Source organism: Ovis aries, chromosome 3 (genome assembly GCF_016772045.2).
Source record: "Ovis aries strain OAR_USU_Benz2616 breed Rambouillet chromosome 3, ARS-UI_Ramb_v3.0, whole genome shotgun sequence".
NCBI lineage: Eukaryota > Metazoa > Chordata > Mammalia > Artiodactyla > Bovidae > Ovis > Ovis aries.
The window spans coordinates 135,402,038-135,422,517 of NC_056056.1; the positions used below are offsets into that span (position 1 = coordinate 135,402,038).

Here is a 20,480-nt window from a genome sequence, read left to right on the forward strand (position 1 = left end):
TAGCAATTTATTAATAGTGTCTGCTCTCTCCAGTGTTTCCTCCCACTTGTGATACTGGGGCAGGTGAGGGGTATGCGTTGGCATGCACTTTGGTATATGGTATCATTTATGTTTATGAATAAATGTATATCTTACTGTTTAAGCCTTTGGTTTTTTAGAAAGAAAGTTTTTAGATTTCTTTGTTCCTAAGCTTTGGTGGACAATGAAGTGGAACAAAAAGCTCTTCCTCTGGGATCAGAGTTAATAATTTGTTCCCATAACCTGAGAGGTGAGATAGAATTTGAAAGGAGTGCTGTTTCTTTTATAAGCTTCATACTAGCTGCTTAGCTTGACAGGTAAAATGGAAGCTGATATTGGAGGGACTAAGAAAATCCTGTAAGTATCCACAGTACTCCCTGTAGAAGTTACTTTCAGCAGCTGAAGCAAATGCATTTCATGCAGGTGCCAATTTTTTATTGTCAGGTACAAAAATGGGAGCTTTTCCAAGTTTTTACGAAAGATTTTAAAAATACGGACTCTTCGGAAAACATTATACTGTGTAATAATTAAGCCAGTTGGAATTCCAGGATGACATTTATAGAAATGAAGGATCTTTTCTAATAGGAAAGCAGTCTTTATTCCTCTCACAAATTCTTAGGGAGGCAGGGTCTTGACCACAGTGAGGGGCCATGTAGAGCAGTTCCAGTGCCCTTACTAACCATCTTATATATTGTTTCATCCTCACAAAAATCCTAGGAGATGTGGGTACTGCTACCCTCTTATGTTAAGTGAGTAAAATATTAGTGAAATGTGGTGATGAGATTTGTTCAAGTATTCTGACTTCAGGGACTTCCTTGGTGGTCCAGTGGCTAAGATGCTGCACTTCTAAAGCAGGGGGCCCGAGTTTGATCCCTGGTTGGGGGACAAGGGAGCTTCCCTGATGGTGATAGTATTAAAGAGTCTGCCTGCCAATGCAGGAAATGCAACAGATGTGGGTTCGGTCACTGGATCAGGAAGATCCCTGGAGTAGGAAATGGCAGCCTGCCCCAGTATTCTTGCTTGGGAAATCCCAGTGGACAGAGGAGTCTGGCAGGAGTCCATGGGGCCACAGAGAACTGGACAAAACTGAGCAGCAAGTGACTAGATCCCACATACTGCAACTAAAGATCTTGCACCTGGCGCAGCCAAAATGAATATTTAAAAACAAACAGACATTCTGGAAGCTTTTTTCACTGGACCACAATGCTGGGAAAAACATTGACGTGTCAGCTGATAGAGGCCTTAAATACAGAGTTGAGCAGCTTAAATTCAGTTTAATGATGAATAGATATCTTTGTAATTTTGAGTTGTGGGAATGGTCAAATTAAATTGTTCTGGAAATTATGAGCTCATGCTCAGAAAGGGGTGATGAAGAAGTGGAGGCGTGGAGACCTGTTTGGAGCATTTTCTGGTATGAGAGATCAGGACTTGGGTGAGATATCTGTGCCTGCCTTAGGAAGCCACTTCTTTGTACCCCAGGAAAGTTGTTTGCTGAACTTCTGCTTTATTGTGGGTTGAATTGGGTGAAAGAGGGAAAGGAAGGTTAAGTCAGTTGTAAAAGGAATGTCTTTGTACTACTGTATCCAGATGTGTTATCCTCTCCTTGCCTTAGAGCTACTTCTCTGTCATACCCTTGAATCAGGTGACACCTGGCAAGTTCCAGCATAAATTGTTTATCACTCTAGCCATCCCCATTCAGTCGCTACATGTGGTCATCCAGGCATTAATTCTGAGGCTAAGAAGGTGGCTGTGGAAGTGGAGTAGAAGGGACCAGTTGAGAGATATGTAGAAGAGGCAGGACTTGCTGCTGAATCCATTGGCTTCACAGTGAGCACCTGCTATATAGCACACACTGTATTGGGCATGTAGGAGAAAGGAGGAACAGACTGGTGGCTATTACTGAGTGCTAAGAGATTTCTCAAAGAACCAGCTTCTTGAAACAGCCAGCAAATGCTTTCTAGGGCATCACTTTACCTGTTCCTTAGGACATCATTACAGATATTGAGGAAGCTGGAAAATGTTGTTTATTTAGGGAAGAAGAGAGTGAATTCTTTGTTGACGTGGTAAATCCGAAATATCAAAGTCATGGCAATTGTGAGGTTTAGGAATCTTCTTCACATAGATGGTGGTTCGCAACCTAAGTTTGTAAGAAACTCTCAAGGGACTGAACACAGACCAAATGAGTCTTAGGGGATGATTCAAGAGAATTGGTGGAGGAAGGGGCAAACGGTTGTAGAGACTAGGATTCAGAAGAGCTGGAGAGATAGGGCAGCACTGTAGGGAAGTCTGGGCTTTGGAGTCAGTTGAACTCTGTGGGAATACCAGGATGGCCATTCACTCTGTGGCCCTGGGCAAGTGACAGAACATCCACTGGTCTGCTTTCTTCTTTGTCGGGTGCAGATAATTGCACCTGCCTGGTAAAGTTGTGAGTACTGTACGAAATAATTCTGTAAAACTCCCTAGTATAAAGAAGGTGGGTAATAAATGAAAATTTTTATTATTCGCTGTTAGAGTCATAGAATAAACGAATCATTCCAAGGAGACGGTTGATATCAGTTTCAGATACATTTTAAAGACCGTGAAGGATGCAGGCCTGGGTTGCACTATGGGATGTGAGAGATTTTTATCTTTAAAAATGGTGAATTCTGGGAACTTCCCTTGAGGCCCAGTGGTTAAGACTATACTTCCAATGCAGGGGGTGTGAGTTCAATCTCTGGTCAAGGAGCTCAGATCCCATATGCCATTTGGCCAAAACAAAAAGGTAGATTCTGAATGGTAATTTTCCTTGTTCCCATGTAATTCTCTGTAGGTTCCCAAATAGTTTCCTTTAGAAACAAAATAATGTCATACATCATCTGCGTATTATTATTATTATTTTAAAAACTGAACTAGAAATTGGGAACGCTGGCCACTTTATGTTCATTTCCTGGGCCTTCAGTTAATATGACATTTGCCTCAGTTCTGTGGTGATTCCGTGGTTCAGGGAGTCCTGGTTATTCTTTATGTAGCCTGAATGCTTTTGGTTTTAAATATTGAGGTATTTAAAGTGACACTTATTTAATTGCTTAATTTTTTGCTTTTGTTGACATTAGTCTGCTATGATTCATTACACCATGAACTCAACAGATAAATAAGAATTGAGTTTCAGTTATGTTAAGTTCTGTGTTTTCTAAAGCAATACCAAAGAGAAAGGCTCGTATCAGGGTCAAAAGTACAAAAGGAACTCTTATGTAATGCTTGCCTCACTTTCTATTCAAGTGTGAAATATGTAGGAATTCAGGGGAAGCAGCTGGATTATTGGAACAGTTAGGAATAGGATACAATAAATATATAAATATAATAAAATTTAGTAAGTTTTTGCTGATGTTAGCCATTAAAATAAGTGTTGAGCTCATGGACTCAGGGTCTTAACAAAATTAGGAACAAGCTGATGGAAATAGTAGCCGTCCCAAAATCTGCCCTTCGGGTTCCCAGCCCTGCCTACTGTCTTTCAGTTCCTTGAAGATATTTTCTTTTTTTTTTGTTTGTTTGTGACACAAGCTGTTCCATTAGGCTGAAAGACTCTATTCATCCTCTGAAATTCAGCTCAGATGTCACTTCCTCAAGGAAGCCTCTGATCCTCTCCCTGGGAGGGTCAGATTTCATTCTCCTGAACTTCTTCCTCAGAGAGAGCACTGATCACCGCAGTAGATGCTCCCTGAGGGCAGAGAACAAGTGTAGCTTACTCAGGGCTCGAAGCCAAGCACCAAGAGCAGAGTACACAGTAGGCACGCAGTAAGTGTTGAATGAAGTTCAGCATTTATTAAGCACTAAGTACCTCACCTCATTAACTCCTCACAGTAAGCCTTTAGGTAGATATCATCCCCATTAACAGATGACGAGAGTGAAACTAGAGAAGTAACTTGCCCCAGGTCATATAGTCATTGAAGGACACAGCCAGAACTTGATTCATGTCATTTTGATGGCAAAGCCAGTGTCCTTTTGTCTTTTATTTCTCTCATTGCATGCTATTATCCCACGGAAAAGCCAATGTTCTGAACATGGCACTATGCTTAGAAGGACAAACAGAGGGTCTGGTCAGAATGCAGTGATGTATCTATAATGGACATTTGTAATGTGCCTTCCTACCATCCATTCCCGCTTTCCCTAATCACAGGCCCTGCTTTCATTTGGAGGATACACGACTCTGCTTGTCTCAGTCCCCATGGTTTGGGTGTCCTCAGCCCTGGGGATGAAGTGCTGTGCCCATCACCCATCCCATTGAAATAGGATGAATGACTCAGGGATGGACTTCTGACCTAGTATTGTCAATTGAAGAATCAACTGAGACTCCAGTGTAGAACTCTAGAGTGTTTCAAAAAGTTGTCTTGATCTTTTCAACTGGCCATGGGTCCTGGAAGCATGAAGACTGGCATTATTTCCAAAGACTTTACCATCTGAAAGAGAGAGGAGGGCAGATGTGTCTGGCTACTGATAACATTATCTGAGCCTTGCCCAGGCTGTGCCTCAGGCTCTCTGTTCCTAAAGTGAAAGTGAAGTTGCTCAGTCGTGTCTGACTCTTTGCGACCCCATGAAGCCTACCAGGCTTCTCTGTCCATGGGATTTTCCAGGCAAGAGTACTGGAGTGGGTTGCCATTTCCTTCTCCAGGGGCTCTTCCTGAACCAGGGATTGAACCCCAGTTACCCATATTGCAGGCAGACGCTTTACTCTCTGAGCCACCAGGGAAGCCCCTCTGTTCCTAAACCTTTCACTAATTCAAGTCAGAGTTCTTTTCTACGTAAGTCTTTTTGGGTTGGGAGTTCTGTCACCAGCAATCAAGGGACTCTAACCAACACAGGACCTAAAAAGCATTGACATGTTTTGCCTCTTCTCTGTTTCCATTTTGCCTAGGCTTAAGTCATGTCCTTCGGTTCTTGGAATGATCATAAATGTGTGTTTTCTGGGCCTGAGAAGGTGGTATGGCAGGGATGCTTGTCAAAACAGGTGTTGTGGTTTTAGGAATTAGGGCTCTCAGACTAGCTCAGTACCTTGTGGAATGTGAGAAACTTCACTTATTTATTTTTCCCCACCTGTAGAGAGTAAGGATAATATTTGCTACACCATTTAAACAAAAGGGAGTTGAGAAGAATGTGCCCAGTGCTTTGTACTTTGGTATTACCTTCCAGCCTGTCAATAATACTTCACCAGATCAACCTGTGGTTTTTCAGATTTCTCAATCCCTAGACCGACCTAACCAGTAGTAAGTCGGGCAAATAAGAACGCCCCTACTTTTGGGAGACCCTGGCGGGAGGATATTCACATTCCATAGTTCAGGAGACTGTAGACTCATGTCCTAACCTCACCGTAATAGTGACTGTTTTCATGCACAAGAGAGAATAGTAAACTTCCATTCTTTCTGCCCTATGGATTTCACAAAGGGAGTTTTTGGACTTGAACTTTTCAAAACCCATTCAGACCCTTCCAAAATTGCCTTTTATTTTTATTTTTTGGCCATGCTACATGGCATATGTGATCTTAGTTTCCTGACCAGTGACTGAACCAGCATCCTCTGTCATTTCTAGTGCAAGTCTTAACCATTGTACAACCAGGAAAGTCCCCCAAATTGGTTTTTCTGAAATCTGCTAGCTGCATTTAGTCATCTGGCTGTAGAAGGAAAAATACGTACATTCAAGTAGCTTAATTTTCCACCATGAAGGAAAGCCCTCTCAGAGATGCTAAGAAAAATGAGAGTAAGCCAGAAAAGATATAAATCATTCATTTTATTTCCATTCCTAAAATATATGTAAATTTATTGAGTTGATACTTAAAATAGCCCTTTTGCAAAATCATCTCAGAAAACATACTAAACTTATTAAAATGCATACAAACTTGTGCTGAAAATTCTAAATCCTCTGACCAACTTGTTTTCAATACACTTATGATGATTTTTCAAGGTTTCTGTGGTTACAAGGAACAAAGAAATCATCTTGGGACCAGAGTAGAAATTTGATCAGAATAATCCAAACAATATTTGTCTACCTCTTTACAGACTCACAGGTTGCCTATTTTGAGGGGGCTCTTACAAAGTATACCCAAGCATTCAGTGTTTCCCTCACTACAGTGGGCATTTCCTTTGCTTGCAGTTTAAAACATTCAGCCAAGTGCATGCTATATAATGGGCAAAATGAACCCAAGAACTCTGCTTCATGTAGTTTTATGGATATACTAAAGTGTACTAAAGTACAATCTTCCTTGTAGGAATTAAAGACTGGAATGCAGAAGAACAAACTTTGGTGGAATACCAGAATAAAAAACATAACAGAGCTGGGCAGAACCAGGTGTGGCGTCCTGGTACATTAATTTTGAAAGCCAGCACATTGATACTAAGAACAGCAAGTAGATTCAGATTCCTTAAAAACAAAACAAAACAAAACAAAACCTGTGCTTTTAGGTTTGGATTTTTCAAATAGTTAGTATTTCTTTATTCAGTTTGTGAATTCTTAAGATGTTTTCCCCTCTTCCTTTTCAAAATCTTCCTTTGTGTGATTAAATTCTTATTAGTATCAGCCTCTCATAGAAATGGTGAAATTAAAATCTGTTGGGTCATAATTTAAATAAGATAAACTGTGAAGTTATGGAATAAAGTAAGATCTGAGGATAATGGTAGAATTTAATTATGGAAGCCCACTGTTTCTTTCAAGAGAGAGTTCAAAGTTGTTTTGTGTTTTGATTCTTGGGAGATGATAGAAAATGGTTAACTAGGTTATAACATAAACTTTTAGGGATGAAATGTAAATTTACCCAAAAAAGGGAGTTCCCATCTTTCAGTTACTGTTTTAAGTGTGAAGCCAAAACCTTAAATTATTTGAGCCCTTTGGGTCTCAGCTCCCTGCTTCCACTATTTCACAGCATATCCGTAGATGTGAGGGCGCACTAGCTCCCAGGACAGAGGGGCCTGTAAGTGCTGCAGCTTCAGCTTGGAGAAGCGGGCCTGCTCCAGGGCCTTCCAGCTCTCTCTGGTCAGGTTGCATCCATCAAACAGAAGGTGCCAGACGGGATCCAGGACCTGTTGCCAGAAGTAATTCCAGGTGGAAGGCTTATCTGCTACATGCTCCATAAAATAAAAAGCTCCTCCCTGAGAAAGAAAAGGGGGAAAGAAAACCACCAAGAATTTTAGTTCGGGACAAACAATTTGATAAGATGTTTAAATGTCAGATTTCAGTGGCCCCAGAGGTCCACTTCATGAGGAGATATGGAGAAATCCAAACTCACTACGATACCATTGTGGTTAATAGCGTCATCTTCTGTCAGACTGTATACAGAGCTGCCAGTCTATATCGTCTGTTCATAAAAGTAATACATAATGATAGCTAAAATTTAAAGCAATTTAAAGCATTCAAGGGCCTATTCTTAATGCCTGTCACATGCGTGCTTGCGTGCTCAGTCACTTCCAACTCTGCGACCCCGTGGACTGTAGCCCACTAGGCTCCTCTGTCCATGGGATTCTTCAGACAAGAATACTGGAGTGGGTTGCCATGTCCTCCTCCAGGGAATCTTCCCAACCCAAGGACTGAACCCATGTCTCTTGCATCTCCTGCATTGGCAGGTGGATTCTTTACCACTGAGCCATCTCAGAAGCCAGGTTGTCAAACTGCCCTTTGGAAGAGTTGCCCCAGTTTGTATTCATACCAGCAATAGATGTGAGTGCCCATTTTCAATAAATGCTCATCTATGTTTTTAAAAATCTATTTGGTGTGTAATGTGGTATTTTTTATAACATGCATATCTTTAGTATTTTTAATCGTAACATCTTTTACTAAATGTTATGTGTTGGAAAGATCCCCTGTAGAAAGGAATGGCAACCCACTCTAGTATTCTTGCCTAGAGAATTCCATGGACAGAGGAGCCTGGTGGGCTATAGAGTCCATGGGGTCGTAAAGAGTCTGACATGACTGAGTGACTAACACTTTGACTACTAATACTGGCTGTTTGGATTTCTGTTTTTCTGATTTGTCTGTTAATGTCCATTATCAGTTTTCTAATAGGCCATTGGGTTTTTTTTAACTGATTAGTAAAGGCTTTTTGGAGAAGGCAATGGTACCCCACTCCAGTACTCTTGCCTGGAAAATCCCATGTATGGAGTAGCCTGGAAGGCTGAAGTGCATGGGTTCGCTGAGGGTCGGACACGACTGAGCGACTTCACTTTCACTTTTCACTTTCATGCATTGGAGAAGGAAATGGCAACCCACTCCAGTGTTCTTGCCTGGAGAATCCCGGGGACGGAGGAGCCTGGTGGGCTGCTGTCTATGGGGTCGCACAGAGTCGGACAGGACTGAAGTGACTTAGCAGCAGTAAGGACTTTTATTATAATTAAACTACATACACTACAAATGTTTCCCCATTTGTTGTTTGCCTTTTAATTACAATTTTTTAACTTCTCTTTTTATTAAAAAAAAACCCAACCTTTAAATTCTTCTGAAAATTGTTCTTAGGCTCTGCTTTGCAAGCCTGTGGGAGTCTGAATCCATACCAACCACTGTCTGAGGCTAAATAACCATGTCTTGTACTTTTGTACCATTATCACAGAATGAAAGAGATAGGATTAATTTTTAAAAATGAATCATCTAACAGATGAGAACATACGGTACAGCACAGGGAACTCTACTTGATGTACTGTGGTGACCTGAATGGGAAGCAAGCCCAGAAGGGATTCACTTTGCTGTACAATAGAAACTAATGCAACACTGTAGAGCAACTATCCTGTAATAAAAATTAATTTTTAAAAATAGGAAAAAAATAAAAGCACAAGTTTTTGGTTTGTTGAAAAAAAAAAAAAACCCCACCAGGTCTCTTTGGGCAGCGACACAAGGGGGAGCACTGGACAGGAGACTTGAAGAGGAACTTCTCGGGTTGTTTTAAGAAAATGGCAGACAAGCCCAACATGGGGAAATCAGCTTCCATAAGGCCAAGCTGAAGAAGACTGAGACTCAGGAGAAGAACATCCTTTCGACCCAAGAGATCATTGAGCAGGAGAAGCAAGCAAAGTGAAGTTTCTTGTGAGCCTGGAGGATTCTCCACCGCATCGTCTTGGAGACCCTATCCGTGAGGTGGAGGAAAGTCCACCTGCAAGATGCACACAAGTGACAAGCTGCACCGTGAGATTAAACAGTATGTTTCCAAATTATGAACAGGTTACTGAAGAAACCAAAAGAGAAATTAGAAATTTCCTAGAAACAAATCCCAATGAAAACACAACAACTCAAAACCTATGGGATGCAGCAAAAGCAGTTCTAAGAGGGGAATTTATAGCAATACAGTCCTACCTCAAGAAACAAAAACATTGGGTAGACAGCCTAACTTTATACCTAAAACAACTGGAAAAAGAAGAACAAAAAACCCCCAAATTAGCAGAAGGAAACAAATCATAAAGATCAGAGCAGAAATAAATGAAAAAGAAATGAAAGAAACAATAGTAAAGATTAATAAAACTAAAAGCTGGTTCTCTGAGAAGATAAACAAAATTGACAAACCTTTCGCCAGACTCATCAAGAAAAAAGAAGAATCAAATCAACAAAATAAGAAATGAAAAAGGAGAGGTTACAACAGACAATGCAGAAATACAAAGGATTATAAGAGACTTCTGAGCAACTATATGGCATAACCTAAAATGCATAACCTGGAAGAAATGGACAAATTCTTAGAAAAGTTCAATCTTCCAAGACTGAACCAGGAAGAAATAGAAATTATGAACAACCCAATTACAAGCACAGAAATTGAAACTGTGATCAAAAATTTCCCAAAACACAAACCTGGGAGCAGATGGCTTCATAGGTGAATTCTGTCAAACGTTTATAGGAGAGCTAATACCCATCCTTCTAAAACTCTTTCAAAAAATTGCAGGGGAAGGAACACTTCCAAACTCATTCTACGAGGCCACCATCACCGTGATTCCAAAACCAGACAAAGACAACACAAGAAAAGAAAACTACAGGCCAATATCACTGATGAACATAGATGCAAAAATCCTCAACAAAATTTTAGCAAACAGAATTCACCACTACATTAAAAAACTCATACACCATGATCAAGTTAGGTTTACTCCAGGGATGCAAGGATTCTTCAATATATGCAAATCAATGTGATACACCATATTAATAAATTGAAAGATAAAAACCATATGATAATCTCAATAAAAGCCACAATAGAAAAAGCCTTTGACCAAATTTAGCACCCATTTATGAGGGTATCCACTCTCACCACCATTATTCAACATAGTTTTGGAAGTCCTAGTTACAGCAATCAGAGAAGAAGAAGAAATAAAAGGAATCCAGATCAGAAAAGGAGAGTGCTCCCTGTTTGCAGATGACATGATACTACACAGAAAGCCCTAAAGATATTACCATAAAATTACTAGAGCTAATCAGTGAATTTAGCAAAGTTGCAGGAGACAAAATCAATACACAGAAGTCACTTGCATTCCTGTATACTAACAATGAAAAATCAGAAAGAGAAATTAAGGAATCAGTCCCATTCACCATTGCAACAAAAAGAATAAAATATCTAGGAATAAACCTACCTAAGGAGACAAAATAACTGTATATGGAAAATTATAAGACACTGATGAAAGAAATCAAAGACCACATAAACAGATGGAGAGATATTCCATGTTCCTAGGTAGGAAGAATCCATATTGTGAAAATGACTATAGTACCAAATGCAATCTACAAATTCAGTGTAATCCCTATCAAGTTACCAAGGGCATTTTTCACAGAACTAGAACAAAAAATTTCATAATTCATATGGAAACACAAAAGACCCTGAATAGCCAAAGCATTCTTGAGAAAGTAGAATGGGGCTGGAGCAATCAACCTTCCTGACTTCAGATTATACTACAAAGCTACGGTCATCAAGACAGTATGGTACTGGCACAAAAACAGAAATACAGATCAATGGAACAATATAGAAAACCCAAAAATAAACCCATGCACCAATGGATACCTTATTTTTGACAAAAGAGGCAAGAATATACAATGGAGCAAAGATAGCCTCTTCAGTAAGTGGTGCTAGGAAAGACCTAAATGTAAGACCAGAAACTGTAAAACTTTTAGAGGAAAACATAGGCAGAATACTTGATGACAGAAAGCAAGATCCTCTATGACCCACCTCCTAGAGTAATGGAAATAAAACCAAAAGTAAACAAGTGGGACCTAGTTAAACTTAAAAACTTTTACACACCAAAGAAACTATAAGCAAGGTGAACAGACAGCTCTCAGAATTGGAGAAAATAATGGCAAACGAAACAAGGGTTAATTTCCAAAATATACAAGCAACTCATACAACTCAGTGCCAGAAAAACAAACAACCCAATCAATAATTGGCAAAAAGACCTAAACAGACATTTCTGCAAAGAGGTCATACAGATGGCTAACAAACACATGAAAAGATGCTCAACATTACTCATTATTAGAAAAATGAAAACTCAAAACTGAAACTCAAAAATGAAATCTCAAAACTACAATGAGATACCACCTCACATGAGTCAGAATGACCATCATCAAAAAGTCTACAAACAATAAATCCTGGAGAGGGTGTGGAGAAAAGGGAACCCTCTTGCACTATTGGTGTGAATGTAATAAGTTGATACAGTCACTAAGGAAGACAGTATGGAGAGTCGTTAAGAAACTAGGAATAAAACCACCACGTGACCCAGCAATCCAACTACTAGGCATGTACCCTGAGGAAACCAAAACTGAAAAAGACACATGTACCCCATTGTTCATTGCAGCACTAACTACAATAGCTAGAATGTGGAAGCAACCTAGATGTCCATCGACACATGAATGGATAAAGAAGTAGTGGTACATATACACAATGGAATATTACTCAGCCATAAAAAAGAACACATTTGAGTGAGTTCTGATGAGGTAGATGAACCTAGAGCCTCTCATGAATGGATAAAGAAGTAGTGGTACATATACACAATGGAATATTACTCAGCCATAAAAAAGAACACATTTGAGTGAGTTCTGATGAGGTAGATGAACCTAGAGCCTCTCATGAATGGATAAAGAAGCAGTGGTACATATACACAATGGAATATTACTCAGCCATAAAAAAGAACACATTTGAATGAGTTCTGATGAGGTAGGTGAACCTAGAGCCTATTATACAGAGTGAAGTAAGTCAGAAAGAGAAATACCATATATTAACACACATATACAGAATCTAGAAAGATGGCACTGAAGAGTTTATTTGCAGGGAAGCAATGGAGAAACAGATACAGAGAGCAAATTTATGGACATGGGGAGAGGGGAGGAGAGGGTGAGATGTACGGAGAGAGTAATATGGAAACTTACATTACCATATATAAAATAGCTAATGGGAATTTGCTGTATGTCTCAGGAAACTCAAATAGGGGCTCTGTATCAATGTGGAGGGGTGGGATGAGGAGGGAGATGGGAGGGAGGTTCAAGAGGAAGTGGACATATGTATACCTATGGCTGATTTACGTTGAGATTTGACAGAAAACAAAATTATGTAAAAAATAATTTTAAAAAAAGACAGATATTGAGCCATCTAAAAGTTACTGAATTCATGATAATATTTTGTAATTTGATTTTTTTTCAATCAGTGTATACTGTATGTAAATAATCAAATAGCAGTAACGCTGGTTTCATCTAGGACAGTCCTGTAACTATAGATCAAGTCTGGACACAGTAGAGGGTACACATTTTTAACGAGTCTTCAGAAGTTTTCTACTTAACCTACCTGTGGAGGAGAAGGGGAAAAGGGACCGATGAGTACCTCCAAAACCCATGATGACTGTCCCATTCTCCTTAGCCTCTTCTAGCTTCCCTAGTCTTGGCTGTCCAGGCAGAGTTTAGAGAGGGAGTTCCCTCTACTTGCCCCTCTGTGGGCAGGTACGAGATGTGTGTTCAGGAATGGAAAACTTGAAATTTCCTGCTGAAAAAATTTTTTTTCATGGAAGAGGACAGGAGAGAAGAGGAGACCCAGGTCTGAGGAGGTTGCTGATGCCCTCTGGATTGCACAGGTTAGGCTAGAGAGCCTGTTACCCTTTCAGGTGACTTGTGTAGCCAACTGGGCATGAAGATTTGGGATTAGAAGAGAGATCTGAGCTTGATACTTAAATTTGGAAACCATCTGTGTGCATGGTAATTGAAAACTTTGGCGGTACATGAGATTACACGGGGGGTGTATATAAGCAAAATTAGAGCCAAAATAGAAACTCCAGTGTTTAGGGGATGGGCAGAGGAAGAATAGCCAGCAAAAATGGTAGAAATGTTGAAGCTGAAGCAATACAAAGCCCCAGTGATAAGCACTGTGGTGCAGTGAGAAGAATATGTGCATTAAAGTCAGATCTGCTGGCTGTGTCGGAGAAGGCAATGGCACCCCACTCCTGTACTCTTGCCTGGAAAATCCCATGGACGGAGGAGCCTGGTAAGCTGCAGTCCATGGGGTTGCTACAAGTCGGACACAACTGAGCAACTTCACTTTCACTTTTCACTTTTATGCATTGGAGGAGGAAATGGCAACCCACTCCAGTATACTTGCTTGGAGAATCCTAGGGACCAGGGAGCCTGGTGGGCTGCCATCTATGGGGTCGCACAGAGTCGGACACAACTGAAGCGACTTAGCAGCAGCAGCTGGCTGTGTAATGTGGGGCAAGTTTCTTAACTTCTCTAGGTCTGTTTCCTCAGCCCAACATGAAGACAGTCCCTGCGTTAAGGACTGCGTGATGGAGTGAATGAGAATGCAGGAAAGCTTCTGGTTCTATTCAGCAATGTGTGGATGCTTTGTAGGAGCTAAAGGAAGAATATGATCCCCTAAGAGCATTCTCAGTGCTTAAACCCGAGATGATCATTATTTGCTTTGCAGAGGCGTTGTGAGATTAATAACACATAAGCAAAATGTCTCTTAAATGTGCCCAGTTAATGCCCAGTCTTGGGACAGAAGAACCCAGGATTTGAATGTCAGAATCAGACCTTTTTCAGTTACAGTTTTGATGTCGGCCTATTCTTGAGCCAAACACAGAATTACAGTCGGCCCTCAGTATCCACAGGTCCTGCATCCTTGGATTCAACCAACAGATGAAAAATACTGGGCAAAAAATCCAGAAAGTTTAAAAAAGGCCAAACTTGAATTTCCCACATGCTGGCAACTATTTATATAGCATTTACCTTGTATTAGGTATTAAAAAGTAATCTAGAGATGATTTAAGGTATCTGGGAGGATATGTGTAGGTTATATGCAGATTCTATACCATTTTATGTAAGGGACTTGAGCTTGTATAGATTTTGGTATCTGTGGTAGGGGGCAGGGAGTGACTCTGAGGGACAACTGTATATTATTGCCTCTAAACACTATCTTCAACTCCATTTCTTCCTGAGGAACTTCCTCTGTTAGAAAATAAAACTGAGGTCTCCGGCGGTATCACCCTAAACATGGCCATCTCGTCTGATCTCAGAAGCTAAGCAGGGTTGGGCCTGGTTAGTACTTGGATGGGAGAAAATAAAACTGGGGATTACAGACCATCTTTTTCCCCTAGAAGAGTAAATTCAAATGTTAAAATATTCATATTTTATGTATGTTCAAGTTTGTTTAGAATTGTTGTTCAGTTTATCAGTCGTATCTGACTCTTTGCAACCCCGTGGACTGGAGCACACCAAGCTTCTATTTAAAACAAGTTTTTAAGTAAACAATAAAGGTAATATGTGAAAATTACATACAGGTATAAAGAATTTCAAACTATATGGAGAGGTATAAAATGAAAAGAAATTCTTTCTCCTCATCCAGTTCCCTTCCCAATAGGTAACCACTGTTAATGATTATATGTTTATAATTCCCATTAACATAAATACTTATATAAGTATATTCTCCCCCTCCACACACAAATGGACTAGCACTCTACATAATATTCTGCTTTCATTGCTTTTAAAATTAACACTATCTCTTGAGAATGTTTTTCATTGACATAGGTACAAATTTCTTGTTTTAACAGCTGCAAAGAAATTCTTTATACTATGTGACAATGTACTTAACAACTTCCCATTGATGGATGTTATTTCCAATTTATTATATTAAAAATGCTGTAATGAATATTTTTACCTTTAAATGAGTTTTTGTGTATTTTTGCAGGATAGCTATAGGATAAATTCCTGTTGGATGAAGATGTAAATTACTTAAAAATTTGATATTATTAAATTGCTTTCTGAAGAGGACACTTCCTCCAGTTGGGTGTCCAGACCCCTAGACCCACCCCAATATCATACTGAACTTAAAAGTCTCTGACAGAATAGTAGATAAAAAGGGTCTTGCTTTAATTTCTTTTTAATTGAAGTATGGTTGATTATGGAGAAGGAAATGGCAACCCACTCCAGTGTTCTCGCCTGGAGAAGCCCAGGGACAGAAGAGCCTGGTGGGCTGCTGTGTGTGGGGTCGCACAAGAGTCGGACACGACTGAAGCAACTTAGCAGGAGCAGCAGCAGCAGCATGGTTGATTATAATATTAGTTTCAGATGTACAACAAAGTGATTCAAAATTTTTTTCCCTTTTAAAAATTTATTATTATTATTATTTTTACTTTACAATATTGTGTTGGTTTTGCCACACATCAACATGAATCCGCCACAGGTGTACACATGTTCCCAATCCCAAACCTCCCTCCCACCTCCCCCTTCTAACGCATATATATGTAATTTAGAAAGATGATTCAAATTTTTTATAGTTTATACTCCATTTAAATTTATTACAAAATAATGACTATATTTCCCTGTGCTGTAGAATATATCCTTGTTGCTTATTTATTTTACACATACTAGTTTGTATCTTTTAATCCCATACCACTCCTGCTCCTCCCTTTTTCCCTCTCCCAGCTGATAACCACTAGTTTGTTCTATCTATGAATTTGTTTCTGTTTTATTTATTCATTTGTTTTATTTTAAAGACTCCACTATAAAATATACTTTAATTTGTTCTTTAATTACAAGACTAGATATTTAAATCATATATTGGCTATTTTTATTTATATTTCTGTTCCTGTGCTTTGCTTTTTTTCCCTCTTTTTAAAAACAATTTATTTAGGAATCATGTTGATCTTGTTGATTTGTAACACTGTTATGAAGGAAGTTAACTCATTATCATCCTTGGCAAATATTTTTTACAAAATATTTTTGTACTTCAAATTTGTTTATAGTCCTTTCCCTGCAGGAGTTCTAACTTTTTTTTAATTCATGTATTATCAATCTTTTCCTTCATAGCTTCTGCACTCGAAGCTTTTTTAAAAATTCAATAGTGTCTTTTCTTGGAGCTTTACTTTTATGTTTGGGTGTTTGATCTACTGAAATTGGGAGGACTGCCCTTGGTGATGGTGGTTGCTACTAAGCAGCCCTCCGCATGCCCGCACTCACCGGCCTCAGCACTCGGCACACTTCCTGGAGGATCTGCTCCTGGTTCTTCACTGAGCAGAGCACCAGGGTGCAGACCACCACATCCATGGAGCCTGTGGCCACCTGGTGCATGTTCTCCCCCGCAGCCACTATGAAGCGTTCAAACTGCAGGTGTCGGTTCTGGGCAATGCTCTTGATCAAGAACTTGTCAAAGTTGGGGTTGGGATCAACACAGGTCACCTGGCATCCAGAGGGGTAGAACTTGAAGTTGGCCCCCGTGCCACAGCCCAGCTCCAGCAGGGAGAGCTTCCCAGAGGGGCCCGTGAACTCCCGCAGGTTGCTGAAGAGCTCCTGCTTCTTGCTCTCCATCTGTTTGTTGTACATCACAGTGAACCTCGCCAGGAAGTAGGGGAACCACTGTTTGCATATCCAGTTCCACAAGCCCAGAAAGTCCAGCAGGTACATGGGAAATGCCAGGATGCAGACGGCCAGACGGAGGATAAAAAGGGTGAGCGCCATCATTCAGAAGAGAAAAAAACAGATCAGCGGACAAGAGGTCTGACTCCTTTAATTGCAGGAAGTAGGTTTCTGGCCACACTCCAGAGCCAATCAGCTGCAGAGAAAAGAAGAGCTGGCTGTGCTGGAAATACACAGCTGAAGTCAGATCTCGGGCAAGAGACCTGTTTTATCCAGTTAATAGATGTTTGGCAGAAATTGCCTCATGGCTTATTTTTCGTGAAGGGAAATGAGAAGGTTCCCAGCTTTTCCTTAGAAGGAGAGCTGATTACAGCCCCCTCTTCCTGCTTGGAGACTACTGCTGCAGTTTTAAATGCAGAGTGTACTCACAGCTTCTGTTCTCCAGTCTCTCCTAAGAAAACAGAATCTGGGGGTGGAGCTTGGTGAAAACACACCAGAAGGCTGTTGCTAAACCCCATTTATTACTCCGTGCCCCCGACCTACTTCTGTTCCATCCTGCCCACCTCTGCCTCATTTTTTTTAAAAAAGAAGTGAAAGCACATGCCTGTCTGGTCACAGCAAGAGTTTTCCCTTTTGCATTCTAGGCAGAGGTTCTAAGATGTTCATAACTGCACAGTGGGATTATTTTTAAGTCACTGTTTTGGGCTGCCCATCTTTAAAGGGCAAGTTTCACCTTCAACCTGTGCCAAATTACTACATTACTGAATTAACTTTCCGGAGAAGGCAATGGCACCCCACTCCAGTACTCTTGCCTGGAAAATCCCATGGACGGAGGAGCTTGGTAGGCTGCAGTCCATGGGGTCGCTAAGGGTCAGACACGACTGAACGACTTCACTTTCACTTTTCACTTTCATGCACTGGAGAAGGAAATGGCAACCCACTCCAGTGTTCTTGCCTGGAGAATCCCAGGGACGGGGGGAGCCTGGTGGGCTGCCATCTATGGGGTCGCACAGAGTCGGACACGACTGAATTAACTTACATAAAAATAGTCCCCAGAATATTCACTTTTGTGAACCTAAAGTATTAAGAAAATATTTTCAGACATCCATCTGTTTTTAACAAGAAAGCCTGGGCCTTAGGGTGTTCAGGAAACATAGAAATGCTCAAAAATAACGGTAATGTTTACTTTTTAAAACCATGTGATGGACACAGGGAGTGTTTTGTTTCCTTATATGTTATACCCAATACATATTTTATAAATATGTGCTCCATCTTAACAGCTTGCTTGAGGTAGAATTAACATACAATAAACCACACATATTTAAGCTGTATCATTTGGTTAAATTCTGGCACATGTACACATACATGAAGTCATTGCTTCAATCAAGGTAATGAACACATCAATCACACTCCCCGCCTCCTAAATACTTCTTGCCCCTTTGTGATCCCTCTTTCCTGCCCTCCACATTCCCAGGCCACCACTGATCTGTCTTCTGTCACTGGAAGTTAGTTTGCCTTTCCTATAGTTGGGCTTACAAGAATCTGCCTGCAATGCAGAAGACCCCAGTTCAATTCCTGGTTGATTCCTGGGTCAGGATGATCCTCTGGAGAAAGGATAGAGTACCCACTCCAGCATTCTTGGGTTTCCCTAGTGGCTTCAGATGGTAAAGAATCTGCCTGCAATGTGGGAGACCTGGGTTTGATCCCTGGGTTGGGAGAATCCCCTGGAGGAGGATAGCAACCAACTCCAGGATTCCTGCCTGGAGAATCTCCATGGACAGAGGTCCTGGCAGACTACAATCCATGGGGTCGCAAAGAGTTGGACATGACAGAGAGACTAAGCCCATGTACATACACATACATCCTATGATTTTATGTTAATTGGAATCATACAATATCTACTTTTATTGTCTGATTTCTTTCATCCAGCATAATTAAGAGTCATTCATACTGTTGTATGTATCCACTGATTTTCCACTGAGTAGTATTCTATTGTATGGATCTATAACAGTTTGTTTATCTATTCACCTGAATTTGATGGATATTTGAGTTTTTAACAGTTTTCATAGCTTATTATAGTAGCTTATTACAAATGAAGCTACTATGGGGACTTCTCTAGTGGTCCAGTGGTTAAGAACCCTCCTTGCAATGCAGGGGACTCAGGTTCGATCCCTGGTTGGGAAACTAAGATCCCACATGCTACGTAGCATCTAAGCCCCTGAAAGGTGGTTGCTGAGCCGTGAAAGATGACGGGATTCTTGGCCTCTCTAGGAGAGGAATTCAATCTGGGGCCAGTGATGAGGCTTGATCGCTCAGAGCTTTTGTGTAATAAAGTTTTATTAAAGTATAGAAGAGATAGAGAAGGCTTCTGACATAGACATCAGAAGGGGGCAGAAAGAGTGCCCCCCTGCTAGTCTTTAGCTAGATGTTATATAGCTACTGCTGCTGCTGCTAAGTCACTTCAGTTGTGTTCGGCTCTGTGCAACCCCATAGACGTCAGCCCACTAGACTCCCCCGTCCCTGGGGTTCTCCAGGCAAGAACACTGGGGTGGGTTGCCATTTCCTTCTCCAATGCATGAAAGTGAAAAGTGAAAGTGAAGTCGCTCAGTCGTGTCTGACCCTTAGCAACCCCATGGACTGCAGCCTACCAAGCTCCTCTGTCCATGGGATTTTCCAGGCAACAGTACTGGAGTGGGTTGCCATTGTATAGCTACTAGCAGTCTGCTAATTAGAGAAAGGAAATGTCTCAAAACTCAGAGACTAGTACTAGGCCCCTCACCCACAACATGCATTTTGAGATAACAATGGCACAAGGTGAGATGTCCCAGGCCATTAAATGATTGACATGAATTTTGAAGCGAGGCAGGTTTCCAAGCAAATACAGTCTCATTAACGTAGCTTAAGAGAATATTTGCATGAGTAAAACATACTGGTTTGTCAAAGTCTGTTCTTAATCTTAGGCAGAACTAATTTGAAGACAGAGTCTAGGGTAAATACATAGTTCATTAACATAGCTTAAGACAGACATTTCCATAAGAAAAATGCATTGGTTAGCTCAAGGTTTGAGAAAAGTTAAGTTCAGGTGGAATCAGGTGTCATCGTGGCAACACAGATCTTAAAAGAAACCTCTTTTTAAATTTATATAGAGAAGGGGAGGGCTTCCCTCATAGCTCAGTTGGTAAATCATCTGCCTGCAATGCAGGAGACCTGAGTTCAATTCCTGGGTCGGGAAGATCCCCTGGAGAAGGAAATGGCAACCTGCTCCAGTATTCCTGCCTGGAGAATCCCATGGACAGAGGAGCCTGGCAGGTTACAGTCCATGGGGTTGCAAGAGTCAGACACTGTTGTAGCCATGCATTCCGGGGAAACAAGCTCACTCAGAAGGACAATGCAGATAGTGGAATGCAGTTTATTACACCGGCGGGCCCAAGGCAGAGTCTCCTCTTAGCCAAGGACCCCGACCAGTTTTTGTGAAAACCTTATATATCCTAAGTGTACTTGCTCAAATCCACCTCCCCAAATTCCTTGAAACTAGTCTGGACAAGGTAAGAGAGAGATATGATCAAAGTTAACCCATGATTCATGTGTCACAAGACTAGATGAACAGTGGATATTTATCAATAGGACTATGGTCATATCCCGATAAACATAATGCAATT

At 40.7% G+C, this 20,480-nt stretch overlaps 1 protein-coding gene and 1 pseudogene across 1 annotated transcript; one reads left to right on the forward strand and one right to left on the reverse strand.

Annotated features, from left to right (window-relative positions):
• Positions 1-5,758: 5,758 nt before the first annotated feature.
• Positions 5,759-16,994, reverse strand: TMT1A (thiol methyltransferase 1A). Its single transcript, XM_004006354.6, has 2 exons — positions 16,426-16,994; positions 5,759-7,133 (listed from the first exon to the last, which is right to left on the reverse strand). The coding sequence occupies exons 1-2, from the start codon at positions 16,924-16,926 to the stop codon at positions 6,897-6,899; spliced, it is 738 nt and encodes a 245-aa protein (XP_004006403.2). The 5' UTR covers positions 16,927-16,994; the 3' UTR covers positions 5,759-6,896.
• LOC132659620 (thymosin beta-10-like) lies at positions 8,911-18,152 on the forward strand (annotated as a pseudogene).
• The last annotated feature ends 2,328 nt before the right edge of the window (positions 18,153-20,480 follow it).

What these genes read in the sequence shown, in the direction of transcription:
- TMT1A (XM_004006354.6), bottom strand. Translation starts at nt 16,926, where the DNA reads ATGATGGCGCTCACCCTTTTTATCCTCCGTCTGGCCGTCTGCATCCTG. An exon ending in TGTGCCGAGTGCTGAGGCCG is followed by an intron (nt 7,134 to 16,425) that starts GTGAGTGCGGGC and finishes TTTCTTTCTCAG; the next exon opens with GGAGGAGCTTTTTATTTTAT.